This window comes from Somniosus microcephalus, chromosome 3 (genome assembly GCF_052327205.1).
Source record: "Somniosus microcephalus isolate GS21.2 chromosome 3, FLI_Smic_1.0, whole genome shotgun sequence".
Classification (NCBI taxonomy): domain Eukaryota; kingdom Metazoa; phylum Chordata; class Chondrichthyes; order Squaliformes; family Somniosidae; genus Somniosus; species Somniosus microcephalus.
In genome coordinates this window covers 95509286-95533305 of record NC_140989.1, presented here as the reverse complement: position 1 = coordinate 95533305, position 24020 = coordinate 95509286, and the positions used below count along the sequence as shown (strand labels likewise).

General features: G+C 47.9%; 1 protein-coding gene and 1 long non-coding RNA gene across 5 annotated transcripts in view; one reads left to right on the top strand and one right to left on the bottom strand.

The window, feature by feature from the left end:
• Window positions 1-11958: 11958 nt before the first annotated feature.
• The window catches only part of cfap36 (cilia and flagella associated protein 36), a 187801-nt gene continuing 175739 nt past the window's right edge, over window positions 11959-24020 (bottom strand). The window contains exons 10-11 of one of the 4 annotated variants that reach the window (XM_085981390.1): window positions 21629-21787; window positions 11959-12444 (exon numbers count right to left, since the gene is read on the bottom strand). In XM_085981390.1, the coding sequence (XP_085837516.1) occupies window positions 12361-12444; window positions 21629-21787 (243 nt within the window). In that variant the 3' untranslated portion in view covers window positions 11959-12360. The remainder of the gene's footprint in view (window positions 12445-21628; window positions 21788-24020) is intronic. The other 3 variants (XM_085981391.1, XM_085981394.1, XM_085981396.1) reach the window with 3 other exon arrangements.
• Window positions 12362-24020, top strand: part of LOC147121219 (uncharacterized) — a 51631-nt gene continuing 39972 nt past the window's right edge. Inside the window, exons 1-2 of the long non-coding RNA XR_015077514.1 lie at window positions 12362-12465; window positions 12569-12656. This is a non-coding gene — a long non-coding RNA (uncharacterized LOC147121219). The remainder of the gene's footprint in view (window positions 12466-12568; window positions 12657-24020) is intronic.

Sequence of the window (24020 nt, the reverse complement as noted above, 5' to 3'; positions counted from 1 at the left end):
CCTGAAAGACTCATTACTTCAGCAAAAAAAGTTATGAAAATGTCAGTTAATTAAGTTGCATTACATTTCAAATGTTTGAAAATGCATCATCTGCAGAAGGCATTAATTAAATATGTAGGAAGCTTTCATTCTTTTGGGATTTAAGATTATAGGGATAAGTATACCCAACAATTTCTAAGTACGTTAATGGTCTTACTGACATCAGTCTTCTTGGTCGTCCAGAAGTATGACATTTATAGAATGCAACAGATCAGGGTTATTTGATATATTGGGAGTTTTTGCTTAATCAGTTTGGGGAGTGAGGAGAGATTTCAGACTTCCCTGATGGATATTTATTCTAGTTATTCACATTCCTCAGGAAATTAAGTCAGTCTTTTCAAATTGTACATTGTTGACAGGAGCAACATTGATTAGCATATGCAACTAGGAAAATGTGGGGAAATTGTGTTTCGAGGGTGTAACTAGCAGGGAACCAGTGGATGTAGTATATTTGGATTTTCAGAAGATATTCGATAAGGTGCCACACAAGTTGTTGCATAAGATTAGGACTCATGGGTTAACGGGCAGAAAACAGAGAGTAGGAATAAATGGGTCACTTTTGGGATGACCGTGTGTAACTAGTTGAGTGCTGATCAATGCTTGGACCTCCGCTATTTACAACCTGTATGAATGACTTTGATGAGGGAACCAAGTGTAATGTATCCAAGTTTGCTGGTGATGCAAAGCTAGGAGAGAAAGTAAGACACAGAGGGTGAGAAATTAATGTCCTTACCACCACCTGGTAGCGCCAACGATGCGTGAAAAAATGGCAGCCGCCGCTCTTGCGCCAGCTGGAGGCGGTCTTCTTGGCAGACGCCATATTGGTCACCCCCTTTGTGTTGCCGGTAACTGGCAGCGCCCTGAAAAAAGAAATGGCAGCGTGGTGACATTTGTCAGCGTACAACGCCGACTTAATGTCACCTATGCAAACTTCGACCCCAGCGAGCAAGTCAGTGTTTGGTCCTAAGCATACCATGTTAATCTGGCGTGCAAGCAGGCTGACTGGCGATAGCTGCAGCTGTTAAAGGGACACGCACATCAATCGGGTAAGTTTGAATGGAAGGGTTTGGACTGGGTTTTTATTTATTGAAGTGGTGGCTTGCTGCAATAGATGTGAAAAGTTTTTTTTTAGGTGTTTTGGGAGTGCTACTGGACGCTTGCAAGGACTCGGATGGTAAGTGAACACCTTTGAGAAGACAACACGCTGCGAATACTCAGCAGGTCACGCAACCTCCGTGGAGTTCACGTCTCCGGTCGACATGCTGCCTGACAAATTGAGTGCAGCATTTTATGCTGTCATTTCACATTTACAGCGTCTGCTTAGAAGGAAGAGGAAGACGCAGAAGAGGAGGAAGCCGAAGAGGAGCAATCGGATGGAAGAATGCATCTGAGACGGCCCCTTTGTGCCTGGCATATCCGGGATGGAATCATTCGCCTGCGGTCCCACTGGCTGGGCAGGCTGCATTTCTTGGGTGTGTGAAATGAGGAAGACACAAGGGTGGAGTTGTGCTGAAGGGAGGGCAGGAAGCGTAGAGGTGCATGCCAGAAGGAGGATAATGTACAAGGATACCCGCAACTTGTATCCTTTCATCCCCGCTGCTGGCCAAGGGCTCAGCCATGCCCCTGCCAAGAATGGCCTGCACTGTCTCCTGCAAGGGGGTGAGGTGATGCTAGGAATGGGAGATGTGCCTAGTCATTGGTGTAGATTGTTGGCAGGTGAGTGATTGGGGATCCTGCATTGAGCAGTGTGTGAGGCTAGTGGTTCAGTTGGTAGGTGACGTCTCTGGAAGATGCATTTGCTGACCTTGATCAGTGGTCTGAGGTCATGAAACTTCTTTGGGTGTTGGAGCCAGGTGGTGGGGGTGACACTGCTGGCAGTGACAGCCTTGGTAATGTACTCCCACATTGTTCTTTCTGGAGGGCCTCCTGGCCCCTGTGGGTAGAGGACCAGTCTTGCAGTGTTGACCCCCTGCACAAAGCTGGAGTGCTGCGTGCGAGACCCTGGGTGCCCCTTCCCTGTCTTGCTGAGCCATTTGTATTAGTGCTGAGGCAGTTTTTCCATTTGTTGAAGTTAGGAAGGTAATTCAGCTTTAAGTGCTGAGTATTGATATTTGGAACTTTTAAATATTGATTCTTTGTTAGAAGACAAAGGGCTGAAAAATGTATTGAATCTGCATTTTATTTTATCTTGCTACAAGGTGCATGGCCCTTTAAATTTCAGAGCTCCTCACTGCCCACAATGCATTGCAAGCTTCACAGCCTCGCGCGCACACTAGGGAAGCAGCACTGGACCCCTTGTGCAATGCCACCAGGATGGTGCTGTGCCACCTACCACCATGCCCCCCCACCAATTTACCTCGTTTAACACAGCAGCCATTTCGGACGGTTGTTAATGGCAGTTGTCGAAGACATCAACTGCTTTCCGGGCAAGAATGAATTTTTCCCCCAGAGACTGCAAAGGGATATGGACTGGTTAAGTGATTGGGCAAGATGGTGGGGAAGTGTGAAATTATCCACGTTGCTAGGAAGAATGGAAAAGCAGGATATTTTTAAAAAGTGAGAGACGAGGAACTGTTGGTATGCAGAGGGATTTGGGGTCATTGTACATGAATCACAGCAAGTTAACATGCATGGTACAGCAAGCAATTAGGAAGGCAAATGTTATGTTAGCCTTTATTAGCAAGGGGGTTGGAGTATAAGAGTAAGGAAGTCTTGCTGCAATTATATAGGGCTTTGGTGAGACCGCACCTGGAGTAGTGTGTACAATATTGATCTCGCCTTAGGAAGGATATATATGGGGGTGCAACGAAGGTTCACTAGAATAATTCCTGGGATGAGGGGGCTGTCCAATGAGGAGAGATTTGAGTAGAATGGGCCTATATTCTCTGGAGTTTAGAAGAATGAGAGGTGATCTCATTGAAACATATAAAATTCTTAGGGGGCTTAACAGGGCAGATGCTGAGAGGCTGTTTCCCCTGGCTGGAGAGTCTAGAACTCGGTCATAGTCTCAGGATAAGGGGTTGGCCATTTCGGACTGAGATGAGGAGAAATTTCTTCACTCAGGGTTGTGAATCTTTGGAATTCTCTACCCCAGAGGACTGGATGCTCGGTCGAGTATATTCAAGACAGAGATCGATAGATTTTTGGGCACTAAGGGAATCAAGGGATAAGGTGGGAAAGTGGAGTTGATGTAGAAGGTCAGCCATTATCTTATTGAATGGCGGAACAGGCTCGAGGGGCCGTATGGCCTACTCCTGCTCCTATTATGTTCTTATGTTGTCCCTACATATCCTGTTTTCCAAGATATTGAACAAACCAGTGGCGAGCACTGTCTTTTGGAAGTCTGACCAGATGATTACGTGACTACAAGTTGAGTCTGTAGATGGTCCTTGGGTGTAGAATTCCTATTGCAAGAACCAATTGTTTGTTCATGTCTGAATAACATTTTTAAGAGTTATGGAGGTTTGCTCTCTGTAGGAAACCTACATGACTCTTAATGTTATTCAGACATGAATGGATAATTAACAAGATTATATAAAACCACTATTACCAGGGAAAATATCAGAAAAATTTCCCCTGACTGCCAGATGACAGGAGAGTAATTAAGTGGCTAATCTCTCTGCATCAGCCACGGGTAAGTACTTTTTGTATATTTGATATTTCTTTTTACAAACATGAAAATGGACAGGAAAAGACCAGCTGATACATCGAGCCTACCGTGATGCCTTAAGCATCATGATTTGCAACCCCACTCACCAGCAGCTATATAATCTCCTAGGAGAGTAAAAAAAAAAGTTTTAAAATCCCAGTTAATTTAGGGGAAAATATTTGGAAAATTCCTCTTGACCTCCTTCAGGGATCAAAATTAGTCCAGGAGATCATGTTGACTCTAATTTATATTACTTTAGCATTACACAAACCTTTTGTATAATGTGATCTTTGCCCCAGCCAGGAACTGGTCCAGCTCTATTTTGAATGTATGTGGTGAATCAGCACTCTCTGCACAAGCCGCTGTTCCATTAGTTGTCTATCCTCTCCTGAACATCTGACCTAGTTCTGCCCTTGTGTAACGTACACATGGCCCCTGGTCCTCCCTAATCTATCCTATTCAATTAACCAATCAGTGATGTGCTGAAAGGTCTTGCGCCCCAACCCCTTTTTGTTAATCAAACCTGATAAATGTGGAGTCCTGTGTCTGTCACTGAGTCACTCGGGCATAAATTTACCCCCTGCATGCCCAATTTTGTGTTTACTATTTTTACAACCCTCTCGCTAACAATCTTGCATTTTTTGAGAGTTTTTTCACAAATGGGAAGGTGATATCTTTGTTTCATTAGGTGCTAACTAAGTAGTTTGAGTTGGGGATAGTAGCTTCTCATACTATAAGGAATGTCTGCAGTATAAACAGATCTTCCTGGTGCAGTTAACCTAGAAGTTTAATGGATTTAATGAGTGTTTCCTTGGCTTCACCGAACACAACTTGTTAGCTAAAAGCCTTTTCCCAGCATTTAGTTCAACAGCTGAACTCCATTTTGTGTGATCAGATTTCAAGCTGTAACTCCATTTTAGGGCAATTCCCCTACGACTAGCTCACTGTTAAACAGGAAACTGAGATTACAAGCAGTCTAATTCAGTGTGAGATGGTGGCCAAGGAGAGGGACAGAGTTGGTGGTATAAGTAGAGAGTTTGTGATGGGGGCTGAAAACAATGGCCTAGAAATTTGCTGGTGCAGCACCTGTTTTTCAATTGCAAACAAGCTGCCTAAACATCCAATATGGCGGGTGGGGCACACGCACTCATTACGCACTGGGCTTGTGCCGTCCGCCAGATTGGTGAAGAGATGTACAGGGCCCGCAACTGAAACCGGTGTCAGACCCTTTGCAAATAACGCCTGTTTGAGCTCCCCCCTCCAATGCAAAATTGGGTTGTCCTGAACGTAGCCAGCATAGGCTGGCTGCATTGAAGAAAACGTGGTCTACCAGCCAGGTTAATGGAGCTGCTGGAGTCCGCCACCAAAAAGAAAACTTTTTTAAAAATACCTAAAGATAGAACCAGGAGGAGCACGAGTGTTCCTTCTGGCGCTACCATAGTGCTGAAGACCAGTGCTGGCCCCCTGCCTTCCTCCACCCCTCCCTCTCCGCTCTACTAGTCGTTCCCCGCCTCCTGCTCACTTCCCCACCCCCACCCACCCACCTTGAACCTACCTGAGAGTAATTGAAATTGAAATCCTCTTCGCCAGCGAGCTGCCTAGTGACTCCGAGCAGGCGTCTGCAGTTTGCTGGTGTCATGTAAAAGAGATCTGAGGCCCAATATTGGGTGTGCCTTGAGCCTACCTGTTCTGGTGCAGGGATCGTTCACCACATCCAGTTTGTGCCAACCAAACCCAATTGAAAGGGTAATAAATCCTGGGCTACCCTTAGCAAGCTGGGAAAATCTACAGCATCTGCCTAACAATTCCAATATGCAACACTTGATAAAATGCATGCTGATTTTTAACTGCACTGATCATGGATACTACATTATCTTATGCAATTTGTATTTTGATTTGAAACACTCCTGTACCATCACTTTCATTACATAAAAAATCTATTGCACACTTGTAAGATCACTATCAACTGCAGTTTATAAGGAAGCATTAGTGTAGGTGTTAGTAGGTCCATATAAAGTATACTCTTGCCCCCTCTCTTTCCCCCCCCCCCCCCATACCAATAAATGCCATAGCATTTAGTTTTGAAAGAATTTGTTGACAGTTTCTTTTGTAGAACCCTGTCCACTAACACTTCATAATCTATGACTGCAAAGATGCAAACAAAATAAGCATGTTAGTACAGGTGAGAGCTATGTAGCTATTTAGAGCCTTTTTTAATTTTGCCATCACAGATGCATTACAGTAAAATGTCACTATTTACATACCCTGTATGAAAAAATAAGTACATGCAGTGTAAAATACAATATACTTACAAATCACAAACAGGCAAATACAATCGATGTACATCATAGCATTCAGCAATTACATTAGGAATGGGAATGCTACAACAGCATTACGTCTCCTCTCACAAGCTAAAAATACATAAAGTTCTGCACCAGTTAATCTCCACTTCACTTACATCCCCCAGAATACAGTCAGAGATTTTGCCCCAATTACGCTGAAGGATCTTCAATGTTTTTATTTCTTTCCAGAAGCCTGGGCCACCTGCACATAAGTTAGAATAGATATTATGCACCTTCTGTTCCCTCCTTTAGTTGTCAGTATGTTAGAATCTGTACTTCAACTTAGCAGAATTTTACCAAGATTGCATATGCCCTATAAATTAATTTCAATTGCCTAAGCAGAAACCTTTTCTAATATTGTACATCAATGATTCAGAAGTGGGGATAAAGGCAAAACCATCAGTTTGCTGATTATATAAAGATGGGGAAGAGGGAAGTTGCAAACAATCAAGACCAAGCTGATCAGGTACAGAGGGATCTGGATAACTGGGAAGTAGGATTAAGAAATGGCAAATTAAATTTCAATTTTGACAATTGTAAAGTGATGAGACTAGGCCACCAGAATAAGTGGAACTATAAACGAAATGGTGTTAGTGTACAGGATACAGCGCAGGAAAAAGGATTATGGGCATTGGTGGACAATGTGGCAGTGATTGAAAAAGGGCAAATAGGATCTTGGATTTTAGAGTGCAATTGTATAAAACAGAAATCGGGGTGCGATGCAATGCTGATTTCCCATCAGATGCTTCCAATGAGGAGCAGCATCCACAAGAAATTACAGTCCTGCAGACCTCAATTTTGCATTCATTTCAATTAATTAACAGAAAAACCAAGATCTGTGCACCTGCGATTTCCCTATCAACGCTCCTTGCAAGAGTCGTTCCTTACTGGAAGTGCCTGATGCAGGATTCAGCCTTACTGAATTTAAATAAGGTATTGTTTCATCCCTTGTGCAGTTCTGATCATATTACTGTACAGGAAAAGCATCATGGCACTAGAAAAAGTGCAAAGGGCTACTTTTCTGGCATCAGATACCCAAACTACAAGGAGAGACTACAGAAGCTTAATTTGTTTACACTAGAAAAGAGAAGATTGAGAAATCTTTTTGAGGCATTCAAGATCCTTAAGGGTATTGACAAGTCGTACCCTGAGCAACTGTTTACCATAGGCCCCAAGAATGGGATGACGCTCAGAAGAGGGACGTTGAATGGATGGATCAGATACAACTATTTCACAAAGGGTGGTGAATGTTTGGAATAGACTGCCCAGAAAGGTGATCGAGGCTGATATCATCAGTAATTTTAAGAGTTGGACAGGTTCTTGGTGAGAAAATTAATTGTGGTATTATACCAGATGGTTGTGTATGCTGTTTTGAACTCTTGGACCAACCAGATGAACCAAAATAGTCATCCCTGGTCCTGTACATTGCCACGTTCCTATGAAAGGCATGTACCACAATATACCAGGCCACACCGCATAGCTTCCACAGAGCCTGAATACCCAATTCCTCTGCCCCTAGGTTTCCTAACTTGCTCCGTACTATGGTCTCTAGTTAATAAGAAAACGTACATCAAGAAATATAAGAATTTTTAAAACAGTCATTTGGAGTAAACATTTTTTTCTTTTCCATCCCTGCTGCATTCTCAATTATTTGACTTGTAGAAATTGGAAAGAGTACCTGGTATTTAGAATAAATCTAAGGAATAAGGGGCACAAAATTTACATCCATCAGCTAGCTGCATTTCTTTGAATTGCAGTTTATAGTTTTGCTATTAGGAATGAGCAAAGTAATCCTAGTTTTGTCAATATCTGAAGTATTCCAAAGCCTCTAAAATTGGTTGGAAAATTTAAATTATCATATGGAGTAGTCTTAAAACCCTTGCTACTTTTGGTTACAAAGGTATAATGAGTGGTGGCTGTCTCCATCTTACATTATGGCACAGTTTGGAAGTTAAATGAGAAAGGCTTAGATTAGCAATCCCTCCTATTATGTAATTTTAGCAAATCAGTTTAAGGGTCACATTTTGTCACAAATTTCATAAATTTACCATGTATACAACCTTATATAGACTTGTGATGCAGAATAGAATCCTAACAATCAAGTACCCAGTTCTTGACATTGGCCCAGAAATTCAGGTCCCCATGGGTGAGTACGCGCTGGGTACTCACGCGTAGGCCCAATGAAAGTGCCGGTTTCGTGCATGCACTGCGCATGCGCGGGAAACCGGAACTTCCGTTCCCTTAAAGGAGGGGTTCGCAGTTGGAACGTGTGCGCCTGGAACGTATTTTTTTTTGCAAGTTTCTCCGGGAGGGTAAGTCTCCAGGAGTTACACTTTTAAAAAGCAGTCGCAAGGCCTGCTTTTAACAAGGTAAGTGGTGAATTAAGTAAAATTCAAACATTTTTTCCACAGGTTTATTATTTTAAAATACTTTAAAGGTAAGTTTATTTTTAGCCCCGTTAGAAACTGTAATTATTTTTTTCAAAAATTTAAATTGTTTAAAATAGTTATTTTATGTAATTTAGTTATTTTAAAAATGTGATTTAAAAAAAAAAATTATTTGAAGTTTTAGTTATGTTTTGGGGCTGATTTGTATTTATAGTTTTGACAGCTCTTCCTGTCAAATTTATGAATGGGCATTCCCTGCTACCATTGGCTCTCCATGACCCACGTGATCCCAGGGGACGCTTCGAACTAACTGCGCCCCTGGGATACGCAAGCACTGCACGCCAGCAGTTGGAGGAGGCCCAGGATCGGAATCCCATGCGGGCCCACAGCACAACGGCTAGCACGCTAGGTAAGTGCAGGTCGGAGGCTTGCACCCGTAGGAAGCCTCCGACCCGAATTTCTGGGCTAAAATTTTCATATGCAGTGTGTCAGAACTATCACATACACAGACTCCTCTGTTTAATAAAATCTTTTAATTCAACCAACAGGAACTTGCAATTTAGGTCCACTTTGGATGTTAGGTGAGTTGATAGTATGGAGGGAATTTGAACCCCCCCCCCCCCCCGCGATGGGTTGGAGAGGGTTGTGGCGGGGGTTAAATCAGCAGATATGTGAAACCTGATACCAACTCGCCGAGAACGCGCCAACATCTGGTTTAGCTGTGGCAGGCTTGGGGGTCTGATTAACCTGCTGTGGCGAGGCGGGTCCGTGATTATAATGGCCTGTAATTTGCCATTATAATCACGTGATCTCTCTGGCAAGAAGTTTGCCTTTTTCGACATTCAATTAATTTCAGTGCTCTGTAATGGGAATTCCTAGTGCGATGCTGCTGTGACGTCAACAGGCTGTCGAAGCAGTCAGTGACACTGCAGAATTCTCAGAGACAGGAAACCAGGAAATGAGAAGCTGCTTTTATCTGGACTTTTTAAAAATGTTACTGAGAGCGAAATAAAGATTGGGGCTCTCACATGGGTATAAGGTAGAAGCTGAAATATTCATGAACAAACTTAAAATTTTATTTTAAAGTTTAAAAAAAATTGTAATTATAATGGAGAAATTTGACACTCCTCAAATATAAAAATTAGTTTTACACCGCCAGAACATTTGTTTAGCAGTCAATACTGTTAAAACCCCAGCTACACCTATTCCAACAAGGTTCAGCATTTAATGGGGCATTTAACAGCAATATTAGCGCAGAAAAGCCCAAGTTTTCGACAGTTTCACTGATTTCATTTATTACGATTGTCTACGGCGGGGGGGGGGGGGGGGTGGTGGTGGTCTGTAGCGCAATCAGCGTCAGACTAGTGAATGACTGACCCCAACGTGCTAAATCCGGAAGTTGTGGTCAGTTTCAGAGGGATAATGATGGCGAACGCTGACAGTTTGCCGTCATTACCCACCAGAAAATCTGGGCCAATATGTTAATGAGGCTCCGTTCCTCAGATTTTGGCAGCCATTTGAATTTAACACCGGCAGCTAAAAGGAGGCAGGAGCAGGCGGATCAAGCAGTCAAGTGCTTTTTACAGCACTGCTTGTGGCCAGGAGGATCATGAGTGCTCCCCTGATCCCTGAAGCAAATCTTCTGCCGTGAGTGATGGACTGCTCCTGCAATCTGCTGACCCCCCCCCCCCCCTTAAACCCATGATCCCGAGCCTCCCTCCCTCCCCACGATTGCTCCCTCCCTCCCAATCTGACGAACCCCCCCCCTTCTGCCCTGCGATCTGCTGACCCACCCCAATATGCCCAATCTTTCCCTCCCTCCTCGCTGCCACGATCAGAGCACCCCCACCATGCCCTGATATTTTCCAATTGTCTTCTACTGCTGCTTTTCCCGTCTGGCAATCGGCCAGCCTCTCACTCTGGCCTGTTGCTGGGCGGGAAATAGAGTTTTAAAAAAAAATGCAAATAAGATCCTGATGAATTTAACATATTCCCAGCTTTTCCAGGTATCCCCCCACAAACACACACCCCTGCTCCATTCCCACAAATATCACAATGATGATGTACCTTTTAACATTCATTTGAACTCCCATCTTCTCCATGGATTTTTTAAAATTTAGAAAACAATTAAGTGGAGTTATGGCTGATGTCCTGGACCAATTCATCCAACAGTCAAAGATCTTCTCATACTCACCAATAATTTCTAATAATTCAACTGCACAATAAAACATACAAGTTTGGAAATCCTGTTTGCTGGGATGCCTTGGATCTTTTGGCTAGTCCCAAGTGTGCTAATGTGTAGTCAAGTATTAAAACAGAGTGACAAAGGAATAACGTGTACCACAAAAGAGGAGGAAGTTGTTTAAAACAACCGATATATGGGTGCAGACCTAACTTCTTCAGTCACTTGCAAAAATCCAGCCTAAAACCAAGTTTCTCAAGGCATACAGTAAATAACTCAACTTCCCTCAAAACATATTCTCCACATCCAAAGAATAGGGTATTACTGGCTTCTTATCCAAACCATCTCTGCTGATCTCATGAAATATTCAATGTTTGTTATGTTAAATTATGTAGCCTTTTATTTTAAAAAAAGATGTTTGGTGAATGCTTGTGCTAATGCAACTGAGGGATGCAAATCTCCATTCTTCCTCAGCAATGTGATTTAGCCATAAACATAGAACAGCCTGCAACACTCTAAATGTTTCCACGTCCCACAACAAATATTCTGTAGCCATGTTGTGACTGGCATTAAATTGGCAATCTGTGTCAAATTATAGATTGTTTTGTGCTGTGGACCTCAAATAAGGGTTGAAGACTGGCCAAATTAATTACACTTATAGCTAATAGATTTTGGTCTGGACTAAATTCAAACCCAGCTGCCAAAGGTGAAAGTGCTGTGTGCTAGCCAAGCGTGTCACCCAGACGCTATTTAGCTAAAATTTATAGTCAACATGGAGGAGTGAGATGAAATGGTCACTGCAACAGAAAAAGACTCTACTCCTTTACAGGAGTAGATGGATCAGTAAATCATAAGGAGGGTGGCAATGACCCATATAACACTTTATGGGAAACCTTCAGTAGATTTAGGTATTAGATCTGTTTATAATATTTAACTGTCCCCCCCCAGATGACTTTACCTAACATCTTTAAAATAAGTCTGAGCAAAATATTTAATTTTCGGGTCTACTTGAGTACTTCAGTTATGGAATCTGTTCCAGATAAATAGACAGTCGAACAAATGACAGGTTAACTATGTGCTTTACAGTTTAAATAAAATAATACTTGAAGATTAGGCCTTATAGTAACCTTATGCTTAAGTATTTGATTAAAAGATATTTCTAATTTAACAGTATTCCATTAAAAAAAAATTAAGGTGAATTTATTTTCCAAAACTCATCCTAAGGTGATTGACCTTTTAATTAGAACTGCCAACTTCTCAGCATTTGCACAACACAGGTTTGGGCACATCTGGACTCCATGAACATGTAAGCTTTCTATGTTTATACTGTTATAGTTTACACATCAGTCCTAAACTAGATTAAAGAATATGTAACAAACCAGTTTATTATACAAGCACATAGTTAATAATGAGATGGCTATTAATTCTGGTGCTTTACAGGCAACAATGGTTTTGACCTACAGCATAACATTATAGTTGACAAGAATACAAAATTCAACTAACCATTACACATTCTAATTTGCAAAGAATTTAATTTTACTGTTATAGCTTGTAAATATTTGTAAATGGAAGTAGAAGACTGCAAATTGTTGCTGTAGTATTTCATTATCCTCTGCGAACTACCACTGGTCACAGTCGCAAGTAATACAGTACTGCTTATACTTTAATGCAGTTGAATCAAAGATTGCACTCAAAGGTCTCTATTAATCAAAATGTCAGGTTTCGGATCCTTTCTTCTTTAAGTCTGCCGTCCATAACATTTTATTTTTTGATAACTTCCTGTTTAAGTTTTTCTGCCAAATGTTTCCTTTTCTGAATTTTCTGCTTTTCTTCCTCAGACAGCTTCTTAGATTTAAAAAAAAGAGGGTAAGTTGTTGTGCTCTTCATTCTATTTCTGCATTATCTAGAAAGGGTAATCAGACTTTTCACAAGACTTCCTTTCTTTTTTTCCCTCTTACAATATAAACAGGTTGTTTTCCCTATGATTTATAATGTCCTCCAGTGCAGTCATTGCTGCTCCATAATCAGCCAGCTGAAGGCATGTGGCAAGCTGGGAGGTAAGATATGAAATATGCCTTTTTCTTCTCTTTCCCCCACCAGTAATAGAACACGGTGTTGCAAAGTATTCCATGTACCTGGCCAGGAACTGACAAATGTCAAGAGCTGATAAGTCAAAGTTTAAATGGCATGCAACAGTCTTAGACCTTGAACCTGCAACCCTCTAACTGAATGAGCTACAGGCTGGCCCAGAATAACATAAAAAATTAACAAATGCATTTTGATCAAACAATGATTTCATGATTTGAAGATACACTATTCCTAAATATATGCATCGGGAGTTTCCTCAGGGCTTCTCCTGCTCTGCCATTGTAACGACAGCAACATCATAACGCAGATCATGTATAATTTGCTCCATCAGGAATTCTACCATATTTTCAACCACCGTACTGACACAAAACACTATGCTTCATAGAAAACAAGAACTAGTCACATTAGAAAATGAACAAAACATGATCCAAGACATTGAAATAGATATACAGATGGAGCAGGCCTGGGATAAAGAAATCACCTCAAACTTTTTCTACTAAGGATGTGTTGAACACATCTGTTGTGCACAAAGCTTCTTCCAGCTGTGTGTTATTATTTGCTACACAGGTAGAATTGTTAGTATCTCCATTCTGTCAGCACGAAAAGGGAAATACACAAAAAAGTGAGTGGAAACTGAAATAACCAGGTGAAATACAGATTAATGTTAAGAGTACAGGTAAAGCTTTAGAAAGTAAAACACAAAATGATTACAAAAAAGATACAAACAAGACAAAAAGTTGTTTATACTCTTAACCTAGCTAAAGGATATAAAACTGAAGGGTAATCAGAAATTTGAATCTAAGGTGAGAGTATTTACATTTTCAGTGATCTCAACAACTAAAACTTTAATTAAAAACAAAATTCCCTCTAATTTCCTCCCCCTCCTCTCCTGAACATATACACTACATCTATTTCATTCTCTTTATCTATCCAATCAATCCCTTCTTCAAAAAAAAAATCTTAAAAGCAATTTGTTTTTGACAAATTTAACAAATCCGTGCTATCTTTCTTTGATTAACTCATGTATTTTTAAATACTTACTAATTTACTCTCAAATTATGGGTTCTAAGAATTTGCCCACAACTCACGTTAGACTATCTGGTCCACAGCAACCCAGTTTATCCTTTTCTCCCTTCTTGAATTTGGGCATTACACTTGTTAATTTCCAGTCTAATGGCACAATTTGCGTATTTAAGAGGATTGAATAATTGTGGCTGGAGCCTCTGCTATCTCGTCTCTGATTCCTTTCAATAGCCCAGGGTATAGGCCAGAAAGGCTTGGTGACTTATCCATCTTGAAATCTGCTGGGGTTTCTCAGAACAAATTCCTTTTTTGCATTTAGCTCTGTCAACTGTTTCATATCCTCCTGTAGTACACCTACATTCTCACTTCCACTCCACCATCATTTGTAAAAACTGATGGAAAATGTTTATTTAATAATCAGATCTCAGATAAGCAAGAAGAACTAAGCAGAGGCACAAGGGAAAAGCAATTGGGGAGGAGGGGTCATCAATGGGCAACTATAAATGCCCCTCACAGCAACCAGATCAATTGGGACATTGGCCAGTTGTTCGATTTCTCAGCAGCAGAAATGTGGAGCCCAGTAGAAACACATCAGGGAGAAAGAAAAAGACATGCAATACAGATCTGGCTCTGATAATACGAAATGAAAACCCACTGGCCAAATGGGATCATCCTCCTTTCTGTTCCTGCATGTCATTCCAAAGCTCACAATACAAAACTGTACAATAATTTTTTAACTCCATACCAGCCAAGTGACTATACAGTATGTTACTGCTAATCTCAATTAGGTCAAAGGAAGTGATTGATTATTGAAACCACATAAACATCAGTAAAGTAATATTCTGGCATCTTCCTGACTTTATACTGACAAGATTCCATGGGGGTGTAGTCAGTGATTTAAACAAAGATTTTCCTACTTGGAAGGAAATTTTTAAAATCTATTTAGGAAAATCTAAAAATTAAGTGCTTCCTCCTACAGTAATGCTCTCCTTTAATATCTTTATCTAATGGTGGAGCTACCACAATCCACAGACAAAATGCATTTTAATTAGAATGACACCATCAATTGCTACTACCTTCCACACGTGTAATTTGCAATTTTATACAGTTTTTCCTAAGATTTTTAACCAGCAGAGGGCAGGTTACATTCTATACTGTTCTATGGAATTAATTTTAGATCATATTTCTACTAACATTTGGTTGGTAAACCAAGTAGCTGCTTCTTTTTCAAAAAAAATATAATCTGCTACAGCAATATTTAAAAAGTGACACATAGCTCTAACTCTCCATCACCTGAACCACAACCACCTTCACGATGTCAAACTGCCAGTCAAGTCATAGATGAGTCACAACCTCTTCCAACTGAACATCAGGAAGCCTGAAGCCATTGCTTATGCCCCCCACCATAAACTCCACTCTTGCCACTGACTCTATCCGCCTCCCCAGTCACTTGTTTAGGCTGAACTTCGATGTTCTGTGCAACCCACAGCTGAATTTCAAACCTCACATCCTATCCATCTATCTATTTTCACTTCTCCAACATTGACCTGCTCAGCTCCTAACTTAGCCTGGTTGCCTCTGAAATTCCTTGCTTCCATGCTTCAGTTAACTCTACACTTTGCCCCCCCCCCCTATATTTAGGGTAGCCAGGGAGGGAGTGGGGGTGCTTGTCAGCAGCTGGGAAACCCGAAAATACCAGGAAGGCGGTGGTCCTGTTGTTAAATTGGAATTTTTTTACCCCATTTTCTGGGCGGAAAGCCTGCGATGCAAGACAGTAGCCGGGGACCACTGGGGACCGTCCCCGGCAACTGGTAGTGGGGGCTTAGAAGGAAAGATTGGATCTTGTGGCGGGGGGAAGAGATCGCGAGGGGAGGGGTGGGGGGAAAGAGATCGCGAGGGGAGGGGTGGGGGGAAAGAGATCGCGAGGGGAGGGGGGAAAGAGATCGCGAGGGGCGGGGGGAAAGAGATCGCGAGGGGCGGGGGGAAAGAGATCGCGAGGGGCGGGGGGAAAGAGATCGCGAGGGGCGGGGGGAAAGAGATCGCGAGGGGCGGGGGGAAAGAGATCGCGAGGGGCGGGGGGAAAGAGATCGCGAGGGGCGGGGGGAAAGAGATCGCGAGGGGCGGGGGGAAAGAGATCGCGAGGGGCGGGGGGAAAGAGATCGCGAGGGGCGGGGGGAAAGAGATCGCGAGGGGCGGGGGGAAAGAGATCGCGAGGGGCGGGGGGAAAGAGATCGCGAGGGGCGGGGGGAAAGAGATCGCGAGGGGCGGGGGGAAAGAGATCGCGAGGGGCGGGGGGAAAGAGATCGCGAGGGGCGGGGGGAAAGAGATCGCGAGGGGCGGGGGGAAAGAGATCGCGAGGGGCGGGGGGAAAGAGATCGCGAGGGGCGGGGGGAAAGAGATCGCGAGGGGCGGGGGGAAAGAGATCGCGAGGGGCGGGGGGAAAGAGATCGCGAGGGGCGGGGGGAAAGAGATCGCGAGGGGCGGGGGGAAAGAGATCGCGAGGGGCGGGGGGAAAGAGATCGCGAGGGGCGGGGGGAAAGAGATCGCGAGGGGCGGGGGGAAAGAGATCGCGAGGGGCGGGGGGAAAGAGATCGCGAGGGGCGGGGGGGAAGAGATCGCGAGGGGCGGGGGGAAAGAGATCGCGCGGGGCGGGGGGGGAAAGAGATCGCGCGGGGCGGGGGGGGAAAGAGATCGCGAGGGGCGGGGGGAAAGAGATCGCGAGGGGCGGGGGGAAAGAGATCGCGAGGGGCGGGGGGAAAGAGATCGCGAGGGGCGGGGGGAAAGAGATCGCGAGGGGCGGGGGGAAAGAGATCGCGAGGGGCGGGGGGAAAGAGATCGCGAGGGGCGGGGGGAAAGAGATCGCGAGGGGCGGGGGGAAAGAGATCGCGCGGGGTGGGGGGGGGGGGGAAGAGATCGCGCGGGGTGGGGGGGGGGAGAGATCGCGCGGGGTGGGGGGGGGGAAGAGATCGCGCGGGGTGGGGGGGGGGAGAGATCGCGCGGGGTGGGGGGGGGGGGAAGAGATCGCGCGGGGTGGGGGGGGGGAAGAGATCGCGCGGGGTGGGGGGGGGGGAAGAGATCGCGCGGGGTGGGGGGGGAAAAGAGATCGCGCGGGGTGGGGGGGGGGAAGAGATCGCGCGGGGTGGGGGGGGGAAGAGATCGCGCGGGGTGGGGGGGGGGAAGAGATCGCGCGGGGGGGGGGGGAAGAGATCGCGCGGGGTGGGGGGGGGAAGAGATCGCGCGGGGTGGGGGGGGGGAAGAGATCGCGCGGGGTGGGGGGGGAAGAGATCGCGCGGGGTGGGGGGGGGGAAGAGATCGCGCGGGGTGGGGGGGGGAAGAGATCGCGCGGGGTGGGGGGGGGGAAGAGATCGCGCGGGGTGGGGGTGGAAAGAGATCGCGCGGGGTGGGGGGGGTGGAAAGAGATCGCGCGGGGTGGGGGGGGGAAGAGATCGGGGTGGGGGGGGAAGAGATCGCGCGGGGTGGGGGTGGGGAAGAGATCGCGCGGGGTGGGGGAAGAGATCGCGCGGGGTGGGGGGGGGAAGAGATCGCGCGGGGTGGGGGAAGAGATCGCGCGGGGTGGGGGGGGAAGAGATCGCGCGGGGTGGGGGGGGGGAAGAGATCGCGCGGGGTGGGGGGGGGAAGAGATCGCGCGGGGTGGGGGGGAAAGAGATCGCGCGGGGTGGGGGTGGAAAGAGATCGCGCGGGGTGGGGGGGAAAGAGATCGCGCGGGGTGGGGGTGGGGGGGGGAAAGAGATCGCGCGGGGTGGGGTTGGGGGGGGAAGAGATCGCGCGGGGTGGGGGTGGGGGGGGGGGGAAGAGATCGCGCGGGGTGGGGGAGAGATCGCGCGGGGTGGGGGGGGAAAGAGATCGCGCGGGGTGGGGGGGAAGAGATCGCTGGGGGTGGGGGGGGAAGAGATCGCTGGGGGTGGGGGGGAAAGAGATCGCGCGGGGTGGGGGGGAAAGAGATCGCGCGGGGTGGGGGGGAAAAGAGATCGCGCGGGGTGGGGGGGAAAGAGATCGCGCGGGGTGGGGGGGGGAAAGAGATCGCGCGGGGTGGGGGGGAAGAGATCGCGCGGGGTGGGGGGGAAAGAGATCGCGCGGGGTGGGGGGGGAAAGAGATCGCGCGGGGTGGGGGGGAAAGAGATCGCGCGGGGTGGGGGGGGAAAGAGATCGCGCGGGGTGGGGGGGAAAGAGATCGCGCGGGGTGGGGGGGAAAGAGATCGCGCGGGGTGGGGGGGAAAGAGATCGCGCGGGGTGGGGGGGAAAGAGATCGCGCGGGGTGGGGGGGAAAGAGATCGCGCGGGGTGGAAAGAGATCGCGCGGTGTGGGGGGGTAAGAGATCGCGCGGGGTGGGGGGGAAAGAGATCGCGCGGGGTGGAGGGAAAGAGATCGCGCGGGGTGGGGGGAAAGAGATCGCGCGGGGTGGGGGGAAGGAGATCGCGCGGGGTGGGGGGAAGGAGATCGCGCGGGGGGGGAAGGAGATCGCGAGGGGCGGGGTGGGGGGAAGGAGGTCGCGAGGGGCGGGGTGGGGGGAAGGAGGTCGCGAGGGGCGGGGTGGGGGGAAGGAGATCGCGAGGGGCGGGGTGGGGGGAAGGAGATCGCGAGGGGCGGGGTGGGGGGAAGAGATCGCGCGGGGTGGGGGGGAGGAGATCGCGCGGGGTGGGGGGAAAGAGATCGCGCGGGGTGGGGGGAAGGAGATCGAGGGGCGGGGTGGGGGGAAGGAGATGCGAGGGGTGGGGGGAAGGAGATGCGAGGGGCGGGGTGGGGGGAAGGAGATCGCGAGGGGCGGGGTGGGGGGAAGGAGATCGCGAGGGGCGGGGTGGGGGGAAGAGATCGCGCGGGGTGGGGGGAAGAGATCGCTGGGGGTGGGGGGAAAGAGATCGCGCGGTGGGGGGAAAGAGATCGCGCGGGGGGGAAGAGATCGCGCTGGGGGGGAAGGAGATCGAGAGGGGCGGGGTGGGGGGAAGGAGATCGTGGGGGTGGGGGGAAAGCGATCGCGTGGGGGTGGGGGGGGGGGAAGAGATGGCGGTGGGTGGGGGAAGAGATCGCGCGGGGTGGGGGGGGGAAGAGATGGGGTGGGGAAAAGAGATCGCGCGGGGTGGGAAGAGATGGCGTGGGGTGGGGAAAACAGATCGCGCGGGGTGGGGGGTGGGGGGCGGGGAAAAGAGATCGCGCGGGGTGGGGGGGAAGCGATCGCGTGGGGCGGGGTGGGGGGAAGGGGAAGAGATCGCGTGGGGCAGGGTGGGGTGAAGGGGAAGAGGTGGGGTGGGGTGAAGGGGAAGAGATCGCGTGGGGTGGGGTGAAGGGGAAGAGATCGCGAGGGGCGGGGTGGGGGGAAGGAGATCGCGAGGGGCGGGGGTGGGGGGAAGGAGATCGCGAGGGCCGGGGTGGGAAGGAGATCGCGGGGTGGGGGGAAGGAGATCGCGAGGGGCGGGGTGGGGGGAAGGAGATCGCGAGGGGCGGGGTGGGGGTGGGGGGAAGGAGATCGCGAGGAGCGGGGTGGGGGGAAGGAGATCGCGAGGGGCGGGGTGGGGGTGGGGGGAAGGAGATCGCGAGGGGCGGGGTGGGGGTGGGGGGAAGGAGATCGCGTGGGGTGGGGGGAAGGAGATCTCGAAGGGCGGGAGGAAGGAGATCGCGTGGGGTGGGGGTGGGGGGAAGGAGATCGCGAGGAGTGGGGTGGGGGGGAAGAAGATCGCGAGGGGTGGGGTGTGGGGGGAAGGAGATCGCGAGGAGTGGGGTGGGGGTGGGGGGAAGGAGATCGCGAGGGGTTGTGGGGGGAAGGAGATCGCGTGGGGTGGGGGTGGGGGGAAGGAGATCGCGAGGGGGCGGGGTGGGGGTGGGGGGAAGGAGATCGCGTGGGGTGGGGGGAAGGAGATCTCGAAGGGCGGGAGGAAGGAGATCGCGTGGGGTGGGGGTGGGGGGAAGGAGATCGCGAGGAGTGGGGTGGGGGGGAAGAAGATCGCGAGGGGTGGGGTGTGGGGGGAAGGAGATCGCGAGGAGTGGGGTGGGGGTGGGGGGAAGGAGATCGCGAGGGGTTGTGGGGGGAAGGAGATCGCGTGGGGTGGGGGTGGGGGGAAGGAGATCGCGAGGGGTGCGGTGGGGGTGGGGGGAAGGAGATCGCGAGGGGTGCGGTGGGGGTGGGGGGAAGGAGATCGCGAGGGGTGCGGTGGGGGTGGGGGGAAGGAGATCGCGAGGGGTGGGGTGGGGGGAAGGAGATCGCGAGGGGTGGGGTGAAGGAGATTGCGAGGGGTGGGGTGAAGGAGATTGCGAGGGGTGGGGTGGGGTGGGGGGAAGGAGATTGCGAGGGGTGGGGTGGAGGTGGGGGGAAGGTGATCGCGAGGGGTGGGGTGGGGGTGAGGGGAAGGAGATCGCGAGGGGTGGGGGTGGGGGAAGGAGATCGCGAGGGGTGGGGGTGAGGGGAAGGAGATCGCGAGCGGTGGGGGGAAGGAGATCGCGAGGGGTGGGGTGGGGGTGGGGGGAAGGAGATCGCGAGGGTTGGGAGGAGAGATCGCATGGAGTGGGGGGAGAGATCGCGAAGGGTGGGGCGGGGAGAGATCGCGAAGGGTGGGGCGGGGAGAGATTGCGTGGCGGGGAGAGATCGCCGGGTGAACTGGAGGGGGGCGGGTCAGAGAAATACTCAAGTACTTCTGCTCCCCCTGGCTCACCAGCAGTGCTGGATAAGCACTTCCCTGCTGCAGCTGGCAGCTCCCACCTCCCTTCAGCTGCCAGATTTCACGAGCCCTGGGAAACCCGCTGCCATTAAATACAAATGGCTTCCAAATTTTATCATAAGAACATAAGAATTAGGTGCAGGAATAGGCCATACGGCCCTTCGAGTCTGCTCTGCCAGTCAATAAGATCATGGCTGATCTTCGACCTCAACTCCACTTTCCCGCCTGTTCTCCATCCTCAACTCCACTTTCCCGCCCGATCTCCATATCCCTTGATTTTGCGGCACGGAGCCTCATTTAAATGTTATAATTACCGACCCGCCTCTTCAGAGTGGGTTGCCTGCTGACCCCCAACTTGCTGTGGTAAAACTGGAGGTAGGCACATTCGCAGTAGGTTGGGGTTGGGTTTCACATGTTTTCAGATTTAACCCAAGCCCCCAATCCTTTCCCGCCTGTCGTGGGGAGGGGGGGGGTTTAAATTTACCCCCTTTATTTCTGCTAAGTCTTCCTTCCTACTTCACCTGCACCACTCTCCCAAAACTCATATTTATCCAAAATACAATATGAGTTTTGGGAGAGTGGTGCAGGTGAAGTAGGAAGGAAGACTTAGCAGAAATAAAGGGGTCAAATTCTAAAACCCCCCCCCCTCCCCAATGTATTAAAATTGAAATAATCATCCTCATCTTCAAATTCCTCCAGTTCGCCCCTCTTCCCACACTGTTCAATCCCTGTCCTGCTATGCAACAGCTCCCCCTACCCCTTTCCACCATTAGTACTGTAAAATGGTCATTTGCAGCCTAAAGAAATGTAATTGTAAATTAGGTAAAGATCAAAATAATTGGCAAAAGGTAGAAGGAAATAAATAAATGAAAGTAACATGCAAATTAGATGTAGTTTTAATGCAGGCATTATATGTTAAGGAACAGAAATAACATATGAACTATACAGCTTGATGCTCACCCCTACATTGTTAAGCAGTCTTAGGGATATTTATGTAGACTTAGCACTTTCCCTTGAACTTGTTTCTCTCCAGCTTTGTTGCCTGTGTGGAACTTTTGTGCTGGCCGTTATAGCTCGTGCTATCTAGTCTTTAGTTTGGGAAATGGAGGAAGATCCTAATACAGATCCACGCTAAGTATGAAGGCTTTACATTTGGGGGTGCAGGCGCTCCTTTGTTCTGTTCCTCCAATGCTGTCTCCCACTTTGATAATGAAGCACACTACAGTCAGCCCTAAGCAAGTGAACGGTACCTCTTTGGTTTCTAGTGTGGGTTGTGGTTTCTGGATTTCTGGCTCTTTTGGTAGATGTTTCTCCCTTTGTTCTTTCTTCATAGCCACTAATTTATCGCGCTGCTCCTTAAGATATGCTGCTCGTTCATGAAGCTGCCTCCTCTCACTCTCAGAAAGCTCCTGCCATGAAGAATAAACAGCAGGTTTAATAGTTTTGGGCCCTATTTTTGAGTCAGCGTGTGCAATTTTGTTCTTGGGGTGTGGGCAATATTGTATTTATTGCCCATCCCTGCTTGCCCTGAGGGTATTAAGAGTCAACCATGCAGTGTGGGAATTAAGTCACGTGAGCCATACCAGCTCGAGGTGTCAAGTTCCCTTCCTTGAAAGATATTAGTGTATTGGTTGGGTTTTTAATGATGCCAGCCCACAAATTACCAGATTTTTAACAGTCAATTACATAAATTGACATACTGAGATTTGAGCTCAAAACTAGCACGCTGCCATACCTTAAAAGTGTAAAGGCACTTTGGGGGAGGTAACTTTTGAAAGCTGGGAAACTTAATGACAGGCGCTAATGATTCCCAGCTTTCACGAAATTGGGTTCAGCGCTCCAGGAAGGAAGTGGAGTGCTAAATCAAGCGCTCCACTTCCTTCCTGGAGCGCTAAAGGAGGCAATGTCCAGTGCAGCGCTGCCGCGATTCGAGGTTCCTTCCCTTCCTTAAAGGGAAGGGCCATCGCCGCAGGCTCTGCATTGGGACCAGTTAGCTGGTTCCCGACGGCAGCTGCGATCCGGCCCGATCAGCCCCATGCACTCCAGCAGAGTGCCGGGCTGATTGATTGCGGCCTAGGAGAATTGGAAAAAATTGAAAAAAAAATTTTACAAAATTTTCGTACTTACCATGGCAACCTCCCCTTTAACTTTCTCCTCCAAAGTGCCCGGCCTCCCAAACAACGCCTCCTGCAGCTGTCGGTGTTTTCGCCCAGCGATGCTGCAGGGAGCGGAACCAAAGTTTGGGGCCGGGGCAATGCGCACGGCAATGACGTCACGATCTCTGGACGCAGGAGACCCTGGCACAAAGTGTTACCGCATCCACAAACCTCCTGGTCAAGTTGTTCATCTCGCCGTGCCTGGGTGGTATGTCGTTAGCGCCCCGTTATTGCCCTCCAGAGGTGATAACAGGAGGTGCTAAGGAGGCCAATTTCTGGGCCCTTGGCTGTTAATGTCCTTCAGTTACTAATCAGTCACTATGTTCCAATTTACAGCCAGAGGTTAAGTTAATGGTATATTTGTTGAAAATATAGAAATTAACTAATTTGGCAAATGGAAATTAACTAATATAAATGAACATGCATTGTAAAGTAAAATGCCTAAAATAGGCTCATCAAAATATTTTGACAATTAGTCTATAGATGAAAACTTCAAAGGTTACCTATCTTTTTTGTGCAATCCTCTGCATCTACTATGTAAAACAAGTTGCTGGAATGAAAATAGCAAATGATTTAAAAAGAAAAATCACTAATAACTAAAGATGATGACATGATGACATGCCTCTTAGCCTGCAAAATGGCTGACGAGGATTGATAAAAGGGTGTCCACTGCACATTTTGGGTAAGTGAACCAAAATCATCTTATACGAATAAGAAACACCATAGTAATTTCATAATTTGTTCTATAATATATAGACACCAATATTAAATTGGAAATGAGATGTACACCACAATTGTTTGCATACAAATCTAATCACTTCACATTGAAATCAGTGTAAAATCTATTACATGTAATTTATTTTTTAATTAAGAAAAGGAGTCTGCATTTTATGAAAAAAATGATAGTAAAGTTTTCCACAATGATTTACACATGAAATAAATAAATTGACCAGTTCCTTCTGTTCTGAAAATGTCTTATTGTAAAAACACCCTCAGCTGATGTGTAGCACAAAATCAATCAATAAAATTAGTTCTGTACATCTCCACAGATAATTCTTCCACATCCTTAGATCCTACAGTTGAAGCATCAATATTGAGAATTCCCCCAATGGGTCAGTGAGTATATGGCATAGGATTCAGCCAAAGAGGCTGGGCAAGTCCTAGCTTTAGTCTTCTTTGGCACTAGACCTCAGTTGTGGTGATAGTATGGCAAAGTAATTGGACTCAATGACCTGGATTTTCTTTGCTGAAACTACCCATTTTCAGGATAGTATAGAGGTTTTAAAAAAAATGTTTTTTAAAATTTGTTTATGGGATGTGGGCATCACTGGCAAGGCCAGCATTTATTGCCCATCTCTAATTGCCCTTGAGAAGGTGGTGGTGAGCTGCCTTCTTGAACCGCTGCAGTCCATGTGGTGAAGGTATTCCCACAGTGCTGGTAGGTAGGGAGTTCCAGGATTTTGACCCAGGTGGTCTGGCAAGTCCG